Source organism: Hypanus sabinus, chromosome 14 (assembly GCF_030144855.1).
Source record: "Hypanus sabinus isolate sHypSab1 chromosome 14, sHypSab1.hap1, whole genome shotgun sequence".
Classification (NCBI taxonomy): Eukaryota; Metazoa; Chordata; class Chondrichthyes; order Myliobatiformes; family Dasyatidae; genus Hypanus; species Hypanus sabinus.
This window is the reverse complement of record NC_082719.1, coordinates 27,133,978-27,157,583: the sequence shown is the minus strand read 5'-3', so window position 1 is coordinate 27,157,583 and position 23,606 is coordinate 27,133,978. Positions and strand designations below refer to the sequence as shown.

The window sequence follows — 23,606 nt, the reverse complement described above, 5'->3', positions numbered from 1 at the left end:
AAACACTGTAGATGCTGGAAATTGGGAACCCACGCAAAGGAGTGAGAGGAACTTAGCAGTTTGGGCAGCATCTATGGGGTGAAATAAACAGGCAATGTTTCAAGCAGAGACCTTTCATCAGGACTGGAAAGGAAGGTGGCAGAAGCTGGAATAAAAAGGTGGTGGAGGGGAAAGAGTACCAGCTGTCCAGTGATAGGTGAGATCAACTAAGAGGGAGATGTGTGGTTGTGAAAAGATGAAGCCGTAAGGTGATGGGTGGAAGAGGTAAAGGATTGAAGAAGGAACATAATAGGAGAGGTCAGACTTTTCCTCTTGCAGTTAAATGCCATTGGATCATAAGCATTTCAAAGAAGCAGTACAGGTTTCCCCCGCTATCTGAAGGTAGAGTGTTCCTATGAAACCGTTCATAAGCTGAAATGCTGTAAAGCGAAGAAACAATTGCCATTAATTTATATGGGAAAATCTTCTGAGCGTTCCCAGACCCAAAAAATAACCTACCAAATAACACATAAAACCTAAAATAACACGAACATATAGTAAAAGCAGGAATGATATGATAAATATAGAGCCTATATAAAATAGAAATATTGTATGTACGGTGTAGTTTCACTTATCAAAATTGGGAAGACAGAGAGCCAAAATTGATGTGGAGAAAAAAAATGACAGGTACATGCATACGCACGTACACACATGTGCGCACAACTGCCCACACAAGACTTCATGGTCATGGTAGTCTTTCTCAGGGTAACACACGTATAAAGCGGGCGTCTTTTCTTCGTAGAAGTGAAAATCCTCTCTGGTTAGTGAAAACGGGTACTAATGTAGGTCTTTCGTAACAACGAGCTGTCATAAAGCGAATGTTCAAAAAATGGGGACAACCTTTATTTAAATAAGTGGAGAGATTTTCTTAATTGTTCAGCAAGAACCAAGGCCATCATTGGGGTTGTAACGGTGTTGAGCATTATTTTGAGCAGTTAGCATGCACAGCAAATAACTTCAGCAACTGATTTCAGCCACTAGTCTTCAGATTCTAATATGAATTTTGGATTAAATCTAACTGCAGCTCTGTGAACTGTGAACTATGAACTGTGAACCAGGTTGATTGGAATACCACACAATACTGATTTAAGTTTGTTTTTTGTGTGTATTTGGGTGCAAAGAGGGTGGTGTGTAGTTCAAAGGAAGCTTAAGAAGCATAGAATTGTCCCGAATTTTTCTATGACCCTTAGTATATAAAATGCCATGCAGTGTTGGGTCAGACAGACCTCTGCCTCCGAAAGGGTCTCCATCTGATGCCTGCTGTGTCTCATTTTGTCAAGTAAGGAGACTGCTTCATACCTTTTTAGTACTCCTCCTCAATGGCGACTTTCATGCAGCAACAACAGGAAGCAGTTTATCTGAACAAATGTAAGGTTGGGATGCTGTTGAGAAGAAAACCCAAAATCTGCCAATGCGATTGATTAGAGGTGGAAAGTCCCTTGAGGAACACCATAGAAGTAGAGCCATAAACAAGTGTTGTGCTATGAAAGAATGGGACTGGAACATAAATTTCAGTAATCTATCTGAGCAGGCAACCCGAATTTCTTCTGACATGAACTGAACCTTTGGTTTCTCTGCAGGTGTATTTAATACTGGTATCTGTGATGGGCAGAAAACTTTTCCTGGAAGTTTTTGGAAGCTTGGGCATGCCTACTGTGTGGAGAAGACTCAGTGGCAAAACTTAGAGGACTTGTGTTGTACTTGCTGTGGAGTGCACAGCAGTATGCTGGTGTATGTTCATTGGGTTCACTGTAGTAGTAGCTGATCAATGATTAAGTGTAATCAATAAGACTGGTCTTTTATAGTACGTCGTGTTCTGAGCAATACTCAGTACCTTTATCAAACTGAAGAATAAGAAACAGCTCTTGACTGTGTAGATGAAGTTGGTCTGAAGAGCAAAATGTATATGGAAGCATGTATATGGAAAATGTATATGAAAATATATATGGATCTGGGTGTGCTCTTGGAGTTCTGTTCATCCGAGTTTAGTGCACCAACTGGGGCATGTCTTAAATGTTGTCAAAGTAATCGCCAGCACTGTAAAGCATTGTGCTGTCGTGCCATCACCATGGCTGCATGACGCACCATCCACACTTTTCCCCCATGCGGTCTAATTGTTTGGTTATATGTAAATGTTATTCCAATCAAGCAGTACAAGCTCTTTTTGGTGCTATTGTACCTATGTCTTAAAATAAATCAAATCATTTGAAGCAATTTTCTTAGAATTAATGATTATTTTTTTAAACTATACTTAATGTGTGATATATTTAGGTCATGTTATTGTATATAATTGTTGAATTACTGTCAAAATAGTCTTAATTTACTCAGATCAACTGTGCAAACTAATTGTGAAAAATGCATTTAATAGAAATATCTGTGATTGATTAGTTTAATTAGCTGTACGGTTTCACTGCTAATGTAATGGCTTCTCTGTAGCAGCAATGTTTGGGTTATGATTAGAGATAGTGAGGTCTTTGGAATGTGCGCCATCCAATGAGAACCATGTTGTTCTTTCATGTGAATCTGAGAGAAGGGACTTTGCGATCTTTTGTCGGCAACAGATGAAGAGAGAAAACGCGAGTGGAGAGAGTTGGGAGACAGCCGGACGGAGTGGACTTGGCAAGAGGGTCCAAGGGTCAGCGATGCTCGGAGGAGGTCGATGGGGGAACGAATGGACGGAACCTTGAGCTCCAACGTGTACTTCAGACTGTTTCATTGAAATGGGCCCTTTTTCCTTTTATTTTCTTTACTAACCCTGTAGTCAGATTAAGATTTATAAAGCTCAGTCGTTTCATTGCATATGGTGTACTGTCTGATAACCTGTGGTACAGATTTGTAACTGGGCAACACATCACGCAGCATTAACACAAACGAGGTTTCTCAATTTGGCTGGGCCAGACCCAGTCTTCCCCTAGACAAGCGCATGCTGGCCAAACATGAGGGTTACAAATGTGTTTATTCGTGTTTCAATCTCAATAATATTAAGATTAGTGATGCATTGAATATATTTGCAATTTTAATGTGCAATAATAACATTTTGATGCTTAACCCAAATTTTTCCAATATAATTTCAGCTATTAGAGGAATTTTTTTACTCTGGTAGTTGAGCTAGATTTCAGGAAAATTTGCTTGGATATTTACATAGGGTTCATGACAATTACTTATTGAGGCTGGTACAGGGGTGCAGCTAAAAGATCAGCTGCCTCCCAGCAGCAGAGATGTGACAAATCCTGTCTGTACATTCTTCATGTGTAATGAAGGCGGGACGGGATTTGTCACATCTCTGCTGCTGGGAGGCAGCTGATCTTTTAGCTGCACCCCTGTACCAGCCTTGAACCTCAGGAGTGTGTGCTCTGGTTTCATACCACTTCCCAAGGATGTGTTGGTTGGTACGTTGCCCCTAGTATCTAGGTGAGTGGGAAAATCAAGGGATAATGGAGACTGTGAGATTAATATAGGATTTGTGTAAATGGCTGGCTGACTCAATGGGTTAAAAGGCCAGCTTTCCTTTTGTATCTCTGAATGACTTCCTGCATTTGGCTGCTACTCAAATGGGGGTCAGGTATTGTTATTGTTTGTTGAGATGACGATTTATTGTTCTTTAAATCTGGTCCAGAATTGAAATACCTACTCGAGTCCCATTGTTGATTTGCACTATCTTGTGTTTTAACTCCCAACCAGCACGTCAGATGAGTTTAATTCCCCATTGCCCATGAGCTGAAATTGGTGATGGAGAAAGTATTATTTCAACTCTAGCTTGACCTTGTTTGTGTTCTGTTTGCAATGAGGAATATTTTCAAAGCTGAGCAAAAGCTTTGTGTTGGCTAAATTTATCAATCATTGCAGTGTGGTTTAGTTTTTAGTGCATCCATGAAGGATTGTGTATTACTACAGATTGTGTTATGTGGGAGAGGGGTTAGTAATCATTACTGTCCATCTCTTTATCAAATTAGTTGAAATTGCATAGTTTGAAAGCTGGCACATTTTGAAATCTGCATCTTGCACTGCTGGCTCCCAATATCTCTCATCCTGTATTTTCTTACAATGCAGGGGGTGGCCATTGGTCCATTAAATCTGTCAGCTCTGAACAATTCCATTTTCCCCTTGTTACTTCCTGCAAACTATTTTCTCTCATATGTCCATTAACTTGTATTGCCCACCTACATGAGGCACTATATACAATGGCCAGTGAACCTATCAAACAAGTCCATGGAATGTCAATACCCATAGGAGGAAATGCAGAAATCGTCAGTTTGTGTAGCATAGTGGTTAGCACAATGCTTTGCAGTAACGGGGGACTTGGGTTCAATTCCTGCCGCTGCCTGTAAGGAGTCTGTACATTCTCCTCATCACTGCGTGCGTTTCCTCTCGGTGCCTCCCACAATCCACAGCTGGTAGGTTAATTAGTCATTGTAAATTGTCCCAAGATTAGGCTAGGATTAAATCCAGGATTTGTTATTTGGCATGGCTTGAAGTGCCTGTTGTATACTGTATCTCAATAAATAAATTGATAACAAGGCCTAAAATCCCTGCAGTAATTGGCTGCAACGTATATATCTTGGAATATACATATAGAATGTTGCAGTTGTACACTTATTTTTAAGATTTTATAAAAATTTGGTTATTGGACATGAAAATCTTAGGGAAGATGTGCCAGCTTTCAATTTAAGTAATCAGCTAAATTGATAATGACAGACCACATCTGCACAAAAATGTACGTTACTATCTGTGTTTTTTCCTTCCTGTTACTCACCTGCCTTTCTCCCATCGTGAGTTACTCACCAGATGTAGTGGTGCTGGGCAGTGGAATCAAGTTGCCTATTAGGAAGGTAGTATGAAGTTGAGCATTGCTGCTGAGCAGAAAAGTGTATAGCCATGGTTCTTAAAGAATTTCATTTCATTTAGATTCTGTGAATATGATTGTTCAGTGCTAAATTGCTGACCCTTTTAGATAAAACTTGCAATTAAAGTGTTTAAACAATGTCTTTGGATTTTCTTGGAAAGGGAATTATGATCAATAAATAAATCAATTAACAGGTCAAGTTTTAGAAAGTGTCATTGACCCTTTTGATACATGCAGCGTTGCAGCATTGCCTTCCCTATGAAACTCCACTGGGTTTTCAGCGAAGGGTACTGGTTATATTATTGACTTAGCTGGCTAGCTTTCTTCTTCCTGTCTTGTGTTTCACTTTCTTCAACTTTTTTTTAAACTCAAAGATTAATTCACTACATAGAGTTCTATAAAATGTTTTAAAGTTTTACTTTTGTTAATAGTGGGTTGATTCAAGGTGATTCCCAATTTGAAATGTGAAACATTGACCCCCTCCCCCCCCAAAAAAATGTTCTTTGACTACATTGAAGAAGTTGAATGCATATTGTTCCTTGGCACAGGGGAAAGCTATTTCCTAATTGCTGCATCTTTAAGGGAGGTTAGAGTATCTTCTAAAGCCTTAGAGTTCAGTAAGGCTCAATTTTTAAAATTCCTGTTGTGTCTAGTAGCAGCCATTGGAGACAACAACTCTAAAGGAGCCCAGCACCAGTAATTGCAGATAATGTCCTCAGTGGTCCTTTTATCATAGTGAATGAAATGAGCTGTTGCAGTCTAATGAAGTACTGCTACTCGTTAATACCAAGTCCTTGAGACCGATGGCATGCAAACAGGCCATTCAGCCCAACTTGTCCATGCTGACTGTTGCCCAGTGAGCTAGTCCCATCTGCCCACATTTGCCCCATCTGCCCATCTGCCCATCTGCCCATAGCCGTCCAAACTTCTCTGCCACGTGTATCTGTCTCGATGGCTGATGAATGCTGCTACCATGCTGCCTCAACCACCATTTCTGGCAGCAGAAATACATACCAGATTTGCTCAATATAATAAGGCTTTCAGTTTCACCATTAACTTTCTAGAAACCAAAATTAATTTTGTTCTGTTTGCCAAATTTAATATCTTTTCTAACCTGCCCCCCACCTCCCCCCGCACACACACACAATCTTCAGTGCATCCTTGAGTTGAAAACTGTATAAACCTTGTTGAACTGTGCCACAAGTCATTCTTATAATTATGCATTCCATTGAACAGTGATCTTTATTTTTCATGAAGCGGCCACTTCGGCAAAAAAAAACAATGTGAGAGAAATGCTTACCTTTAACACAATTAAAGACCAATCCTTATCAGCTTCTGCTTGTATGTTGAACTTATTTTCCACCTCTTACACTGTCCCACTCTTCCTTGCAGCCTCTCTTCTGCTCCCCTCACTTTTATTCCTCTTTCACAGTTTCCCCTCTTAATTTTATTTGCTCCTTGTTTCACACTTGGGCTACCTGAATAAGTTTTTGTAAGCATTCTCTCATTATGTCTGTTGCCGGTGTCCAAGAGTGATACAGATTTAAAAACTTGTGTTCTGAAAAACATGATTTCATTTTAACTATTAGTTTTGTGTATTATCACATATTCCCATGCAGTTGTTTCCATGTGACAATAATTAATGATGGGGGGTAAAATAGTGTTATGCTATTATATAATTTCAAGTACTTTCATTACAATTGTCATTATTATTATCTTTCTGTGATATAAATGTCTAAATATATTCTTTTTAAGTATTATTTTGAAATTAATGATTGACAGAATTTTCAAATGAACAAAAGATCTGATACTTAAAATTACAAACATTTTTTGTTGCAGAATTGATCATTGAGGTAATAAAGCAGAACTACAGACAAGTTCTACAGCAGTATCAAGAGGTAATGGTTAATTAAGCAGTCTGACCCAGTCTACAATATTTGATCATGTTTCAATGTTCCTCAAAAGCAACAGGTTGCATATCAGTTTTTGCACTTAACATAAGCTAGCACCTTGTAGTAGTACTTGGGTTAGTAATGGTGTTTGATTGTTTGGCATTACCCTGTTTTGTTTTTTTTAAACTGGATTTCGTCATTAGAGTGTTTTGTTTTTGAGACTATGTTGTGCATTTTATAGCATTTGTTTGAATTTTGCTAATTTCTTTTTGCATGCTTCATTACATCTGTTTAAATGCACCTGCTTTGGCTGCACAGCCAGAAAAAGTTGTTTTGACGCTACAGGTATATTTATTCCATTTTGAATTAGTTTTTAATATGACATGGTAATAATCCCTCCAATTTTTGACATGTTGATGTTAAGGTAAAGTGTTATGAATAAACATGAGTATTTAAAAATATTTAAATGGCCTAGTTATTTTACATTAATTTGATGTAAATTATAATTGCATTATAATTTAGAATGTATGGATTGGAGAAATAAACCTCTGCTCAAATCCATGTACTTTGTGAGAAAACGTGGGTAATCTGATTTGATATCAGACAACAGGATGAATGTGGCAGGAAATAATAGAAACAGTCTCTCTCTCTCCCCCCCCCCCACCCAGTCCACCTTTCCTTTGAATGTTAGTCTATTTTTCTCATATCGAACAATTCTTTGCAGAATACTGAAACCAGGGGCAAGGGTACTTTATGAAAGAAGAGGTGGGCACTCAATTCTCAAATAAGCATTGTCTTTGACATTATTTCCCCTTTTTATAGTATTGGTTTCATCACCAAATTCAATTGCACATATAGCACTTGGTAGGGATACAGCAGACTTTTGATAGAATGATACCTGGACTTGAGTGGTTAAATTGTTAGAACACATTGTGAAAACAAATGGAGTCTATTTTAAAGTTTAAGTGTGATCTTGTTCATAGTGTTTCAAAGTGGGAAACTGGTTTGAGGGAGACAATATAATTACATTATTTTTATAGGGATTTTCCTGAAGAGTTGTGTTTATTCCAATTAATGCTTTTTCCCCCCTTGTTTTGGGTGAGGTATCATGGGATACAAGAAAAAAGATAAAATAGATGAGATACTAATTTGGCTAAAAATCCACAAAAATACCTAGCGATTTCATGGGTTGTTTTGCTTCATTCCTGTCTTTTACTTGACATGATATTCAATAACTGCTTTTCTCATTTATTTAGAAGTGGATATTTACTTAATGCTGGTTTAAGAAGCATTTTGACATTGAGATAATTCTGAGTATCCTTTGTATTTATTACATGCACACATTTAATCTATTTTTCATCTTCCAGCTAAGATCAAGTTTTATGATTTTTTAGTGTCTTTGCTATCACAGTAAACCTAATGATGTTTTCTTTTTGAAACAGATAATATACTATGAGATTGGTTTCATCATTTGTGCAGCTTTGGGAATTGTGTTTGTTCTACTCATGCCTATTTTGGGCCTGTGTTTCTGCATGTGCCGTTGCTGTGACAACTGTGGAGGGGAGCTGCACCAGCGACAGAAGAAAAATGCTGATTGTAGAAGAAGCTGCTTTGCAACAACCTTACTACTTGTAACTGTATTTATAACGTAAGTTCAAATAGCAACACTGTTATTTGGACGTATTGACCCTGGCATTAGTAACACTTGCTTGCTTTGTTTGGAGGAAACCCCAAATGAAGTAATTAATGTTGATGCTTTTCCCCTGATAGTGACAGGAGTGGGAATAGGCCATGTGTCTTCTAGTTAGACTGTGTAGCTGAGGCTACATCTATCTCAGCTGTGAATTATTCAATGATCCACAGCTCTCTCGAGTACAGTATTTCTAAAACTCATGAGCTCTAAGTAGGCAATCCTATGTTCTGTGGGCTTCCTATTAAATAAAATCCATTTATCATCTGCACTGTCAGAGTCCCTCAGAATATTTTGGGTTTCAATAAGATCACTTCTTATTCTTCTGAACTTTAGTGAGAATAGGCCTGTATATATGTTTCTCCTCAGAAGGCAACCCATTCAATCCAGGAATTAAATAACTGCATATTCACTGAGCTGCTGTGTTTCAATCCACAGATCTTTCTAGAATGTAGGACATTTTTGAAAACCACAATGTCTGCAGTCTTGTCAGCCATTATTGCCATCAATTATTTTTTTTCCATGTCTACTTTTTTGGTTTTTGTCTGCTCCATTATGAGATTATTTATTTTCCCCTTACCACCACAATCACTCACTCACTCAAGGAAAATCTTTTACTTCCCATTCCCACCAAATGTTTGCAGTCTCTGGCACACTTCATACTAGCAATTTGCCAATAGGACTTAATGTTATCTTTGGAAAAGGTCAAAAACATTTGATTTCCTTAAAGCTGATAGGGATCAAGTGATCTGGAAATTGAGAATTCGCCATTTGGCAGGAAAACGTTAAGACCAGCATTTTCTTTTGAGGAAAAACTTTAAACTAACTCAGCAATATTGTTACTTTAAACTCCAGTTTGTGGGTTTAATCTGCCCTTTTAAGAGATATTCCCTTGGCAAGTGATGGACCCCAGCACACATTGATTTCTTGCAAATAGCCAATGCTTATTAAAAATTAAACAAGTGATAAAGGATAGCAAAACACGTTGGATCTTTTAATGACCATATTATATTTGTGGTTAAGACTATTGGATCCTTCTGTAAGACAGATCACAAGATACAGAAATGATAAGGTCTATCAAGTGTGTGTAACCATTCAATCATGCCTGATTTATTTTCTTTCTCAACTCCATTCTTTGGCTTTCTCTCTGTAACATTTGATGTCCTTATAATCAAGAATCTATCAACCTTCACTTTAAATATACCCAATGACTTGACCTCTAGCTGTCTGTGGCAAAGAATCCCACAGATGCATCACCCTCTGGCTAAGGAAGTTCCACCTCATCTCTGTTCTAAGGGGATGTCCTTCTACTCTGAGGTTGTATGCTCTAATTCTAGACATTCCCACTATTGGAAACATTCTCTTCACATTCACATTATCCAGGCTTTACAATTTGGTAGGTTTCCTTGAGGTCCCGCTTCATCTTTTAAGACAGAACTTGCATTTTACTTGTGTTCAACAATAGCTTTAGACAGCAAATGATTATTTGAACTGATCTCAAGTATGGAAAATCTAGCTTTAAAAATAAAATCTCTCAGAATGTAGATCCCATAAATGGCATCTTTGTCAATCTGCTGTCTGCCGTTGTGCTAATTGCTGTTGTTTGATGTTTAATCCTAAACTGTCATTCTTGGCACGTTTGACTTTCTATTTATTCCTGAGTCTGACCCAACATTATCCATGCTTAATTCTAGCTCAATAATATCATCTGTCTGCTTTCATCCCAATTGTGGTTTAATTGCTATCAAAATTCTCAACCTTCAGCTTTGTTCCGTCCTGGAGCATCATTCCAGTGATGTCAGTGCTCCTCTCCTGTCTTTTCCTTGTAGCTCATCAAAAGCTGCATGTTGACTACTGTTCTTTCCAGTTGCTTCCTAGTATTTTTAAAAAAAATTTAGAAAGACAAAAGAGATGGCAGATTCAGGAACTGAAAACAATGCTGGAAGAACTTAGCAGGTCATCTATTATCAGTGGAGATGGGACTGGTTGATGTTTTGGGTTGAGACCTGGCATCAGGACAGAGTGAAGATGAATGCCATTCTATAGCAGTATGAATGAGGAGTGATAGGTAAACCACATGGGGGTGGGGGGCAGGGGATGATGGGCAAATATAGCCTCCTTATTCTTCATATGTCCATTCATGATGCAATTCCTCCTTTTAAAATCTTCTCCAATAAATGCACACCACAAGGACTCATTTAATTCTTTCAATTCTTGTTTTTCCTTATTATTGGGTATTGCATTGTACTGCTGTTGCAAAGACAAATTTCATGGCATGTACTGGTGATGCTAAACCTGGCTTTTGATTCATCTAGTCTTTCACTATTGTCTGCTGCCTCAACATTTAAATCTGTAGTCTCTGTTAATCTGGAGTATCTTTCTAAACTAGTGCAGCCTCAGTCCTACACAAATTTGACTGAAACCCGTTGTTTTTTTTTCAATCAAAGGATCCATTTCTTCAATGGCAATAGCCAGGCTGTCAATAAGCCTTTCCATTTCTGAAATGGGTGGGGAAGGAAGAAAGCCTGCAGTTTTGATTTTCATTTAATTAGGGGAAAAATGGATATTGTATGACCACTTAGTAAATTTAATGCTTCCTTGTGCAATGGCAAAAGAATAACTTGGCAACAGATCCAAGAACAGAATACATTTGAAGCACAAAGTGCAGGTGTATTTTTGTATTAAGCCAGGTTCTGTTCTATGCTATGGTATAATAATTTAAAACTGAATACATTGGAATTTTTATTTGTCTGAAAGAGCCTTTGTTTTCTTTACATCTCCCTTGTCTTCAAAGACCCTTTGTTCTGTTCTAATAGTGTAGATGACCTTGAAAGCCTGTGGATACTGTCTATCCGTGCTTTACAAAACAGGAACAAAGAGGTCTTTCTAAGAATATAGAATTGATTATGATTTACCTAATTTTAATCTTGTTGCTGAAGCTCATTGAATTAATAAAGCAAGCATTGTATCTAACCACTTGTACCCAGCTATCAGTTTCCTTTTGATGATGAGGTAAAATAACATATTTAAAAAGCATATAATTTGATGCTGATCCTCAGGGCACTGAACTGGAAATGGAGAAAGAACTCGCTGTTCGAAAACTAAAATAACTGCAACTAGAGTAAGCTGTGCCTTGGTAGAACAGAGTTTTTATCAGGAATAATTAACAGTTACACGTTTGACATTGTTCCTTTACCTAATGCTCAGATTGGCTGAACCATGAAATGATGATTTAAATTATGTTTACATAGTATCGTTTAGGCCAGTATAAATTATAAACAAACATTGTTTGAATGGAAACATGCATTTTGTAAGTGGTGACTTGTTTATTAAACAGTGATTTAAATGTAAGTGTAATTTTGTTTCCAGTTAAATGCTGAATATTTGTATGTGAAATGAATCTATTTAAATTATGTACCATGGCCATGGATTGCCCTACTCTCACATCCCACCATCAATTGCCCTACTCTCACATCCCACCATCAATTGCTTTGCTTGGCTTAAAATCTTTTGTTCTTTATAGACGCCAGACAATGGAGCAGCTCTGAATATTGTAGCTGTTTAACTGTTAGAAATGAGGGAGGAAGAGGGGAGCTTGTGGTTTGCATTGCTGTTACCATGGTAACTTGCAAATTGCTAAGACACTTGGCATTGTTTTAGATTCCTTGAGGTTTGAAAGCTGATGCTATCCAAAGGATGAGCTCTGTCAATTTTAGCTGAGTCCAAAGTTGCAATACCATCATGAGGCTTGTGGCCAACTTGGCAACAATAAAGCCAACAAGTAGTTTGAAAAAGTGGAATGCAATAATTCTGTCCTACTATAAGGAAATTAGACAGTGTAAAGGAGTGTACATACTGTTGCACCACAAGTGCAGGAAGGACATGTATATTACTGCACATGTGTTGGAAAGTTGTGATAGTTCAAGGTGCTGTTTTGCTGTTGTAGTTCCTCACGTTTCCTCTTGTTCAACAGTGAAGGGGTTGTTTGTGCAGTGCCATTGATCAGATGTTGCATCAGTATGTTAATATTTTGGAGCCTTTGGATTCATTGAATGAATAATGCAAACAAGGTTTTGTTCTGAAATGTGAGAAAGCTGGTGAATGTAGAACCACTCTTGCCATTCCATCTCAATCCTGTTCCTCACCCCTACCCTGAGGACCTTTTGTGAATTCCCACAGTAACTCTTGTACAGTTTTTATTAAGCACAGAATGGAGATGAATTGAGCTGTTGTCAGTCCTATCAAACTGGACTGGTTTATTGAGCCAGGCCTCTGAATCTCTCTGTCTAGTGTATGTCATTACAAAATTATTCATGGCTGATGCCTTGTGATATAACTAATTGATTTCACAGTCAGATTATTTTCATTTGGCATAAATGACATTGGACTGAGTTTAAACATGGTACCATTGATATTTGTATTATGATTATACCATTTGAATTATAATTTCAAATGCTACAACTAAGCATCTCTTAAGTTTAGCTGTCTCTAAACACTTCCATCCCAACCACAGTCATTATGGATGTAAAAGAACAAGTGAAACTGCAGTTTTTTCCCCACATGGCAAGGTACGTCACCTACATCAGGTAATGTGTGTAAACAGATGGTTCTATTATCTGGGGAAAAATAGCTGGGTTGGATATGGCATAGTTGAGTGATGCTGAGAGATGGTGGGGCTTGCTACAGAAGTTTAGAAAAAACATGTATGGTATGCAGTCCTATTTTTTTTTAAAACTCTCAAATAAAATAGGATTATAAAAGTTGGTGTAATGTATTTTTTGCTTTTACTGAGTACCATCTGGTAAAACAAGCAAAATAAGTCCAATGCAGGCTGAATATCTCTTATTGAAAATGCTTGGGGCCAGAAGTGCTAAGGTTTTTGGATTTTGGAATAGATAATAAGATAGCTTAGGATCATCATCATTTCTGACTCTGAACCTATGTGCTACTGGTAAGGAGTCTTTGTCTTACACTTGTTCATCACACATACAGTGTGTCCTGAACAATAAAAATGATTACAACTATGAATGTAATGAAAATACGTGTTCATGGCAGCATCAAGAGAATACCTGATTCAGCTGTTGAACAAAAATACTCAACGGCAAAGTTTTCATTCTTCATTTACGATGTTGTTTTGTTGAAAAGGTTACAGTACATTGTATTTCACTTTTTTTTAGGTTTTATGTAAGGTATAAAAACCATCAGCATTGTAGAAATATTCTGGTGCTGGTTTTCATGATCAGCAGACACTTTAAGAATTTAGTGTCATGCCTTTTAAATTTCTGCAACCAACTTGCTGAATGTTCACAACTACTTTCAATTCTCAGTTTGTTGTGACAGGTCTTTGTTTCATGCACACCATCTAAGTGGCATATCTTCACTCCACTGACGATACAGTACATGATCGAAATCTTAATTTGTTTGCTTTATACAGTATTTTTAAAAAAAAATTTTCATTAACTTCTCTTCATTACATACATCTGTGGTGTAGAGTGAACTGTGCGTCACCTGGGAGTGCTCCCAGTATCTTAATGAATTTTCCATTTATGATGTCATGCCAGCGCTAAAAAAAAATCTGATTTTGGATAAGGGATACTCAGCCTGTAATGATGATTCAGGGTGCATACAGTATGCTACGCATATAACTTTTAAACTTGGATTCAGTGAAATGTTTCATTCTATAGTGATTAATCTTTGGGAAAACTTTTAATGTTGAATTCAGAAGTGCACTTCTATTGCATTTCTCATTGCTCTTAATATTATTGGAGAACTAGTTGATATATATCTAATTGCTCATATGAGACTGGCAGTGTTTAATATATTAAACAGCTAAGCGAGCTGCCAGTCCGGGATGAGGATACAGAGAACCTTGAAGGAGGTATAATGATTGAACAAAGATGTGATTGGCTGAGTACAATGTGGAAAAGTATTATTCGCTATGGTAGAACATTTGCAAGTTGGAGTAGAAGAATAAAAGCATTGTGCTTTTATTTTCAAGGGATGTAGTTATTTTCAGGCAGAGGCAGCATTTAATTATGAATCCCTAATTGCCCTTTAAGGTAGTGGCAAGCTGCCTTCTTGAACCACTGCAGTCCTTGAAGTGCGGGTATACAATAATGCCCTCACTAATGCATCCAGCATCAGTGAAGGTACCTTGGGATGCTGCATGGTTTAAAGGACACCTTCCAGTTGATAGTGTCCTCGTGCTTTGCTTCTGGGGGTCGTGGATTTGAAAATTGTTTTCTAAAGAGCCTTGGTGAGTTGCTGCACTGCACCCTACAGCCGGAACAAATGTAAACCGCTGATGTACATTGGTGGCAGCCATCGTGTGCGGTGTGTAGTTGAAGGTGCAGTTATCGAGGTAGGTGGAGTATTCTATCGTGCACCTGACTTGGGCCTTGTGCATGGAGGCTAGCCTTTGGGGAGTTGCTGGTGATTTACTAACTGTAGGGTTCCAGAATTCTGATCTGTTCTTGTAGCCCCATAGTGATATAGGTACTGCAGTTCAGTTTTGGTCAGTGGTAACCTCAAGGATACTCATGGCAGAAAATTCAGTTCTGCTAATTCCGCTAAGTGTCAGATGCTGCGTGGCCTTTGATTCAGAACTAGAAGGCAGTGGGAGTGCACCTAAGGATTTCCAGTGGGAAGACATTTTGAGTTCTCGGAGGAAGAGAGAGGCCAGACTGTGCAGGCGCGTGACGTCAGGCGGTTGAGAGCGAACAGTTTAATAAGAAGGCAGCCATATCCAGCAGCCAGTGGAGTGAGAGGCAACAGAGTGAAAGGGCTTTGGCTCAACAGGTTTCAGCGGTAACGGGACGAGGTGAGCCAGTGGTTGATTGCAAAAGGAAGTCGTATGTGTGTGTGGCCGGTTTTCTGTGGTTGGTGGTAGATGTGGGAGGTCCTGGAGTCTCCTGGCATCCCAGATGGCCACATCTACACCTGGTGCATCGAGATGCAACTCCTAAGGGGACCATGTTAGGGAACTGGAGCTGCAGCTCGATGACCTTTGTCTAGTCAGGGAGAGTGAGGAGGTGATAGAGAGGAGTTACAGACAGGTGGTCACTCCGGGGCCAGGGGGACAGAGAAATGGGTCACAGTCAGGAGAGGGAAGGGGAAGAGTCAGGTACTAGAGAGTACCCCTGTGGCTGTACCCCTCGACAATAAATACTCCTGTTTGAGTACTGTTGGGGGGGGGGGAATAAACAGCTTACCTGGGGGAAGCGACAGTGGCCGTGCCTCTGGCACAGAGTCTGGCCCTGTAGCTCAGAAGGGTAGGGAAAGGAAGAGGAAGGCAGTAGTGATAGGGGACTCTATAGTCAGGGGTTCAGACAGGCGATTCTGTGGATGCAGGAAAGAAACTCGGCCCAGGATGTTTCTGATGACGTCCAAGATATCCTGCGGTGGGAGGAAGAACAGCCAGAGGTCGTGGTACATATTGGTACCAATGACATAGGTAGGAAAAGGGAAGAGGTCCTGAAGGAAGACTACAGGGAGTTAAGAAGGAAGTTGAAAAGCAGGACCTCAAAGGTAGTGATCTGGGGATTACTGCCTGTGCCACATGACAGTGGGAATAGGAATAGAGTGAGGTGGAGGATAAATGAGTGGCTGAGGGATTGGAGCAGGGGGCAGGGATTCAGATTTCTGGATCATTGGGACCTCTTTTGGGGTGGGTGTGACCTGTACAAAAACGATGGGTTGCACTTGAATCCCAGGGTGGACCAATATCCTGGCGGGCAGGTTTGATATAGCTGTTGGGGAGGGTTTAAACTAGTTTGGCAGGGGGTGGGAATCAGAATGTGAGTGCAGGGATTAAGATAGAAGGACAAGGGCATGATGCTAAGAGTTCTGAGTTGATGAGGAAGGACAGGCAGGGGACAAAAGATAATTGTAGCCAGTTAAAGGGGTTGAAATGTGTCTATTTCAATGCTAGGAGTATTGAGTATTCGGAATAAGAAGGAGGGTGAACTTCCATGGATTAGTACGTGGAACTACGATGTTGTGGCCATTACTGAAACTTGGTTGGAGGAAGGGCAGGATTGGATGATGCAGGTCCTGCGGTTCAGGTGTTTTAAAAGGAATAGGATGGGATGTAGAAAAGGGGGGGGGGGGGGAGTGGCATTGCTGGTCAGGGATAGTATCACAGCTATAGAAAGGGAGGACGCTGCAGAAGGAGTGTCCACGGAGTCAGTCTGGGTAGAAGTCAGAAATAGGAAGAGATCAATCACTGTGCTGGGAGTAGTCTATAGGCCCCCAAATAGCCCTCGGGACACCGAGGAGCAGATAAGCAGGCAGATTTTAGAATGGCGCAGGAAATACAGAGTAGTAGTTATGGGTGATTTCAACTTCCCTCATATTGACTGGCACCTTCTGAGTGCAAGGGGAATAAATGGGGCTGAACTTGTCAGGTGTGTTCAAGAAGGATTCCTGACACAGTATGTGGACCGGCCGATGAGAGGAGAGGTTATACTGGATCTAGTTCTGGGTAATGAATCTGGCCAGGTGACAGACCTTTTGGTGGGGGAGCATTTTGGTAAGAGTGACCACAACTCCCTTAGCTTCAGCATAGCTATGGAAAGGGATAAAATCAGATGAAATGGTAAAATGCTTAACTGGGGAAGGGCTAACTTTGAAGGGATGAGGCAGGAACTAGTGAGAGTAAAATGGAAACAGATGTTCAAAGGGGAAAGCACAGAAGTAATGTGGGAGAAGTTTAGGGACCAGTTGAGCTGGGTTCAGGATAGGTTTGTCCCACTGAGGCAAGGAAAAAATGGTAGGAAAAGGGAACCATGGCTGATGAAACATGTGGGGCAACTCGTCAAGAGGAAAAAGGAAGCATACGTTAGATATAAGAAGCAGGAAGTAGGAGGGGCTCATGATAAATATAGGGTAGCCAGGAAGGAGCTAAAGAAAGGACTTAGGAGAGTTCAAAGGGGGCATGAGAAGGCCTTGGCACGTAGGATTAAGGAGAAGCCCAAGGCGTTCTATGCGTATATGAAGAATAGGAGGATGACGAGAATGAGAATGACGAGAAAGGATAAAGAGGGCCACATGTGCCTGGAGGCAGAGGAGGTTGGAGAGGTCCTAAATGAATACTTTGCTTCAGTACTCACAAGTGAAAAGGATCTTGATCAGGATGAGGTCAAAGTAGAGCGGGCCTGTGTGCTGGACAATGTGGAGATTAAGGAAGAAGTGCTGGATCTTCTTAAAAACATTAAGATTCATAAATCCCCAGGGCCAGATGTGATACACCCCAGGTTGTTGTCGGAATTGAGAGAAGAGATCGCAGGAGCATTAGCTATGATCTTTGAAACCTCTTTGGCTGCAGGGGAAGTGCCAGAGGACTGCAGAATGGCAAATGTAGTTCCCTTGTTTAAAAAAGGTAATAGGGAGAAACCTAGGAACTATAGACCGATGAGTCTTATGTCAATGGTCTACAAACTACTGGAAAAGATTCTTAAGGATAGGATCTATGAGCATTTGGCGAAGTACAGTCTACTCATGGATAGTCAACATGGCTTTGTGAAGGGAAGATAGTGCCTCACGAGCCTGATTGAGTTTTTTGAAGAGGTAACAAAAGAAATTGATGAGGGTAGGGCAGTGGATGTGGTCTACATGGACTTTAGCAAGACATTTGACGAGGTCCCTCATGAGAGACTCATCCAGAATGTCATGAGGCATGGGATAAGTGGAACCTTGGCTGTTTGAATAAAAAATTGGCTTAAAGGAAGAAAGCAGAGGGTGGAAGGAAAGTATTTTGCCTGGAGGTCAGTGACTAGTGGAGTGTCGCAGGGATCTGTCCTGGGACCCCTGCTATTTGTGATTTTTATAAATGACCTGGATGTAGTGGCGGAAGGATGGGTGAGTAAGTTTGCGGATGACACGAAGATTGGAGGAGTTGTGGATGGAGCTGTAGGTTGTCAAAGGTTACAAGAGGATATAGATAGGCTGCAGAGTTGGGCAGAAAAATGGCAGATGGAGTTCAATCTGGATAAGTGTGAGGTGATGCATTTTGGAAGGACAAACCAGAAGACTGAGTACAGGATTAATGGTCAGTTACTTAAAAGTGTGGATGAACAAAGGGACTTTGGGGTTCAAATCCATACATCCTTCAAGGTCGCTGCACAGGTTGATAGGGTAGTTAAGAAGGCCTATGGGATGCTAGGCTTCATTAACAGGGGGATTGAGTTTAAGAGTAGAAAGGTCATGTTGCAACTCTACAAATCTCTGGTGAGACCGCACTTAGAATATTGTGTTCAATTCTGGTCACCTCATTATAGGAAGGATGTGGAAGCTATGGAGAGGGTGCAGAGGAGATTTACCAAGATGTTGCCTGGATTGGAGAAAAAGTCATATGAAGCAAGGTTAGCAGAGCTGGGACTTTTCTCTTTGGAGCGTAGAAGAATGAGAGGGGACTTGATAGAGATTTACAAGATTATGAGAGGCATAGATAAGGTGGATAGTCAGTACCTGTTTCCCAGGACACCAATAGCAAACACCAGAGGGCATATGTACAAAATTAAGGGAGGGAAGTTTAGGGGAGACAGCAGGGGTAAGTTTTTTTACACAGAGTGTTGTGAGTGCCTGGAATGATTTGCCAAGTATGGTGGTGGAGGCTAAAACATTAGGGGTATTTAAGAGCCTCTTGGACAGGCACATGGATGAAAGAAAAACGGAGGGTTATGGGGTAGTGTGGGTTTAGTACTTTTTCTTTAAGGATTATATGGGTCGACACAACAAGAAGGTCTGAAGGGCCTGTACTGTGTTCTATGGTTCTATGTTCTAAATGTTACTTGCCACCCATGCAACACACAAAATGCTGGAGGAACTTGGCAGGCCAGGCAGCATCTGTGAAAATGAGTACAGCCAATGTTTTGGACCAGGACTGGAGGGAAAAAAAGATGAGTCAGAGTCGGGGGGCGGTGGGGAAGGAATAAACAAGGTGACAGGTGAAACTGGGGTGGTGGGGAGGGATGAAGTAAATAGCTGGGAAGTTGATTGGTGTAAGAGATACAGGGCTGGAGAAGGGAGAGTCTGATAAGAGAGGACTGAAGGTCCTGGAAGAAAGAAAAGGGGGAGGAGCACCAGAGGGAGGCAATGGGCAGGCAAGGAGATGAAGTGAGAGGGGAAAAAGGGGATGGGGAATAGAGAAGGGGGGGTGGGTCATTACTGGAAGTTCGAGGAAATCAATGTTCATGACATCAGGTTAGAGAGTACCGAGACTGAATACAAGGTGTTGCTCCTCCAACCAGAGTGTGGTCTCATCGCACATTTTAGTTTGTCCCATGCACAAAAAAACTAATAAACGCAACTGCCCGTTCCACAATAGTAAGCTACCTCATGTATTTTCAGAACTAACATTCCTGGATGCATCTGTTAACTTTACTCTCTCCTGGATCTTCTTTGCCTGTCCCCTAAGGCACGCATTTGGCGCTGCAACAGAGGGAATCTACCTCCACTCGATCCCACCAGGCGGACATTTTAACCTCACCCACCTAAGAGCCAAAACCAAAGTGTGCTAGGCTATGATCAGAATCATGCTGTTTGCTGATGATGCAGTATCACAACCCTCACTCTGCAGCACCTCCAGAGCTTGATGGTTTGCTTCTCACAGACCTGCAACAAATTTGGTCTGACTATCAGCCTGCAAAAGACAGATGTCTTTGGACAGGAAGTGTGGGTGCCACCAGACATTATCATTAATAACTACAACTGAATCAGTTCCCATACTTGGGGTCCATCAGTGACAGCCTTTGCTTGGGCACAGAAATCAACAAGTGCATTGGGAAGACTGCAAAAACTCTTGTCTGCCTCACCACACAAGTCTGGGAGATCTCCAGACTTCCAGTCAAAATAAGGGTGGCAGTGTACAATGCTTGTATCACCAGTACATTGCTGTACAGCAGCATGACCTGGACAACATAAGCCAAGGAGGAGAGAAGCCTCAATAGCTTCCAGTTAAGGTGCCTTTCTCGCATCTTGGGCACCTCCTGGAGGGACAGAACACCCAGTGCTGAGGTTCTCTCTTGTGCTGACCTCCCTAGCGTGTATACCCTGCTCAGGTAACATAGGCAGCTCTGGCTGGTCCATGTCCACTGCATGTACGATGGCGGCATGCCAAAAGACATCCTCTACGGTGAACTGGCTTCAGGCAAGATAACCACTAGCTGCCCGAATCTACATTATAAGGATGACTGCAAATGGGACCCAAAAGGCACTGGACATCAACACTGAGTCCTGGGAGGAACCTGCAGCTGATCGCACCAGGTGGAGGAACCCCTGAAACAATACCTTATGAGGAAATATTCCTGAAAGCAGCAGAAGACAAATGGGCACATAGAAAGTAACAGTACATCTTCAGCAGAGCTGACACCATTTGTGGATGTGACCTTTGCAACAGACTGATGCTCTGGCATTGGCCTCCTCAGCCACAGATAGTGCTGCACCAACAACATGGGTAGGATGCAACATCTGTGGTCAACCTTGACCACCGGAGGGCCGCTATAATGCCAATAATTGAAAGTAGACTAATAGGGTGACAATAGGCTGGGTTAGATTTGGCCTGCTTCTTAAGACAGGATGTATATGGTTGACTTTCACATTGTTGGGTTGATTTCAGTGCTCCAGTTATACTGGAGCAGCTTGGCCAAGGGTGCGGCCAAGTTCTGGAGCAGAGGTCTTCAGTACTGTTACTGGAGTATTGTTGGGGCTGTATCCAATGCCTTTCGCCCTTTCCTTACATCATGTGGAGTGAACTGAATTGGCTGAAGACTGGTGTCTATGGTGATGAGGACCATTGAAGGTGGCTGAGATACATTATCCACCTGAAATTTCTGGCTGAAAATCCTTGCAAATGCTTCAGCTTCCTCTTTCACACTGGTGTGTTGGGCTCCCCCGTCATTAAGGATGGTGATATCTGTGGAGCTGCTTGCTGCCTGTAATGAGTTGTGTAATCATCCATCTCAAGCAGCAGGACTACAGATATTGATTCTGATCTGTTGGTTGTGGCATTGCTTTATCTATCTATTGCATGCTGTTTGGCATGCAAGTCGTCCTGTCTTCTAGCTCGATTGATCGTGATTAAGGTATGCCTAATGCTGCTCCTGGAATCCTCTCCTGAAATCTTCATTGAACGGGTTGTTGGTAGAACTGGGGATATACTAGGCTAGGAGGTTGCTAATTGTGGTCAAATACAATTCTGCTGTGATGCTATGTGTGTTACCTCATGGATGCCAGTCCTTGGTTGCTAGACTTACCCCAACTAGGATGGTGGTAATGCCACATGATACAATCCTCCTCACATTGTTTATGGTGCTTCATCTCCACAAGAACAATGCAGTTAGGTGCACCTGAGAATGTAGATCGGCAAAGGTGAGATCAAGTAAGTTTTTCCCCTCTCAGTTCCCTCATTTCCTGTCACACCCAGTCTATTAGCAATATCCTTTGAGCTGGCTACATGTGAAGTCCTCCCCTGAGCACATTCTGCACTCTCAGTAACTCCTCCAAGTGGGGTTCTACATGGAGTAGTATTGAGTCATCAGTAGGGGAGTGTGGCACAGTAGGTGGTAAACAGGTTTTCTTGCCCAAATCATTTTACTATGATTATATACAGACTTGATGGAACAGCACCTGGAGTATTGTGTACAGATTTGTGACATAGGGAGTGCAAGGCCCACCACATTTTCTCCTGGAAGGAGGAACATGAAGTTCCTGGAAGGCCTGAACTCAAGTTTGGGAGAATGAGAAGTGACCTCCTTGAATGATAAAATCCACGTGGAGCTTGATAGGGTAGCATTAGGTTTTGTAGCTTCAAAGCATTAAACTAATTGGAAGGAACAAATGGGAATCTGAATTGGAGGTCTAGTTTCACCTGCACTGTAATCGAGGCGTGCACATATCACATAATGTGATAACATATGCAATTCACATATTTACACATATAACCTGTAATGAATTATGTAAATGAACAGGAAAATATGTGTGTGTCTATATATATAGAGATTAATTTATGCTGACATAATTGTATTTCTAAGCTAAATTGATTGTTTTTTTTTCTTACTACAACTAGGGCAGGGACCCTGTGCATGTTTGCAGCAAATCAGAATCTTACCAACCAAATTAAAGAAGTAAAGAAGTTGGTCAACAACAACTTTCAGGACCTGCATACCTTGCTCAATCAGGCACCAATTGTAAGAAAAATTTTGGTTGAATATAGACTGATGATTTCATGAGATGAATTTTAGCAAATAATCAATTATTTTTCTTTCAGCAAATAAATTACATCACCCAACAGTATGACACAACCAAGAACAGAGCGTTCTCTGATCTTAACAGTAAGTTTTGATTTGGTTTTCTTACATTATTCATCAAGTTAATCAATAAGCAGGAGTAGTTAGGCAAGATTCTATAAAGGAAAATATTAGATGGCGGATGCTGTAATCTGAAGGAGAAAACAAACTGCTGGAGGAAATCAGATCAGGCAGCATTTGAGGATCCATGTGAATGGTCTAATGCAGGTTTGGTCTGAAATATCAACTATTTCTCTGCCTCAAACACTTGATTTGCTGACTTCCTCCAGCAGTTGCGTTTTTGTGGTTCAAAGGAAGTTTGTATATTGCAGGTGGGGGAAATAATTATTCTTTTCATGATTTATGTTTTGTGATGCTAAAGGAAGTATAGTTAAATGATCTTGTGCATGAAGAGCAAGAATTGTTATATAAACTTGCTCTTTGGAAGAAACAAACACTTTCTTAAAAACAAAAGCTTTTAACCCTTCACCCAATTCCAAATGTTTCACTTTGATGCTATTTGTTTGGTGAAGTGACTTTACACTAGAGTTTAAGGGGATCCCTGCAACACAGTTGGGAGTGTAGAGGGGAGAAAGCCACTGTAGGTGTGAGGGGAAGGGGGCAGTCTGGATGGCTAGATGATGGCCAGAACTTGGTGAGGTGGGGAATGACAGAGGTAGATGGGGGAAGGGCATGAGATGAGAAGAGAAAAGAAAGCAAAGGAAAGGAAACCTAGGCAGATAGGTGAATGGGTGGTGGACTTGTGGAATTAGGTGGCAGATAGTAATGAATCAATAATGGGTGAGAGGGGTAAATGGGAGGCGGAAAAGAGCCACGAGGTGTGGGTGATATAAAAT

General features: G+C 40.7%; 1 protein-coding gene across 7 annotated transcripts in view; it reads left to right on the top strand.

Annotated features, from left to right (window-relative positions):
• The window catches only part of LOC132404620 (prominin-1-A-like), a 161,383-nt gene that overhangs the window by 88,414 nt on the left and 49,363 nt on the right, over positions 1–23,606 (top strand). For all 7 annotated transcript variants that reach the window (XM_059988917.1, XM_059988921.1, XM_059988922.1 and 4 more), the window contains 4 exons: positions 6,722–6,780; positions 8,217–8,422; positions 22,530–22,650; positions 22,731–22,794. In XM_059988917.1, coding sequence (XP_059844900.1) covers positions 6,722–6,780; positions 8,217–8,422; positions 22,530–22,650; positions 22,731–22,794 — 450 coding nt within the window. The remainder of the gene's footprint in view (positions 1–6,721; positions 6,781–8,216; positions 8,423–22,529; positions 22,651–22,730; positions 22,795–23,606) is intronic.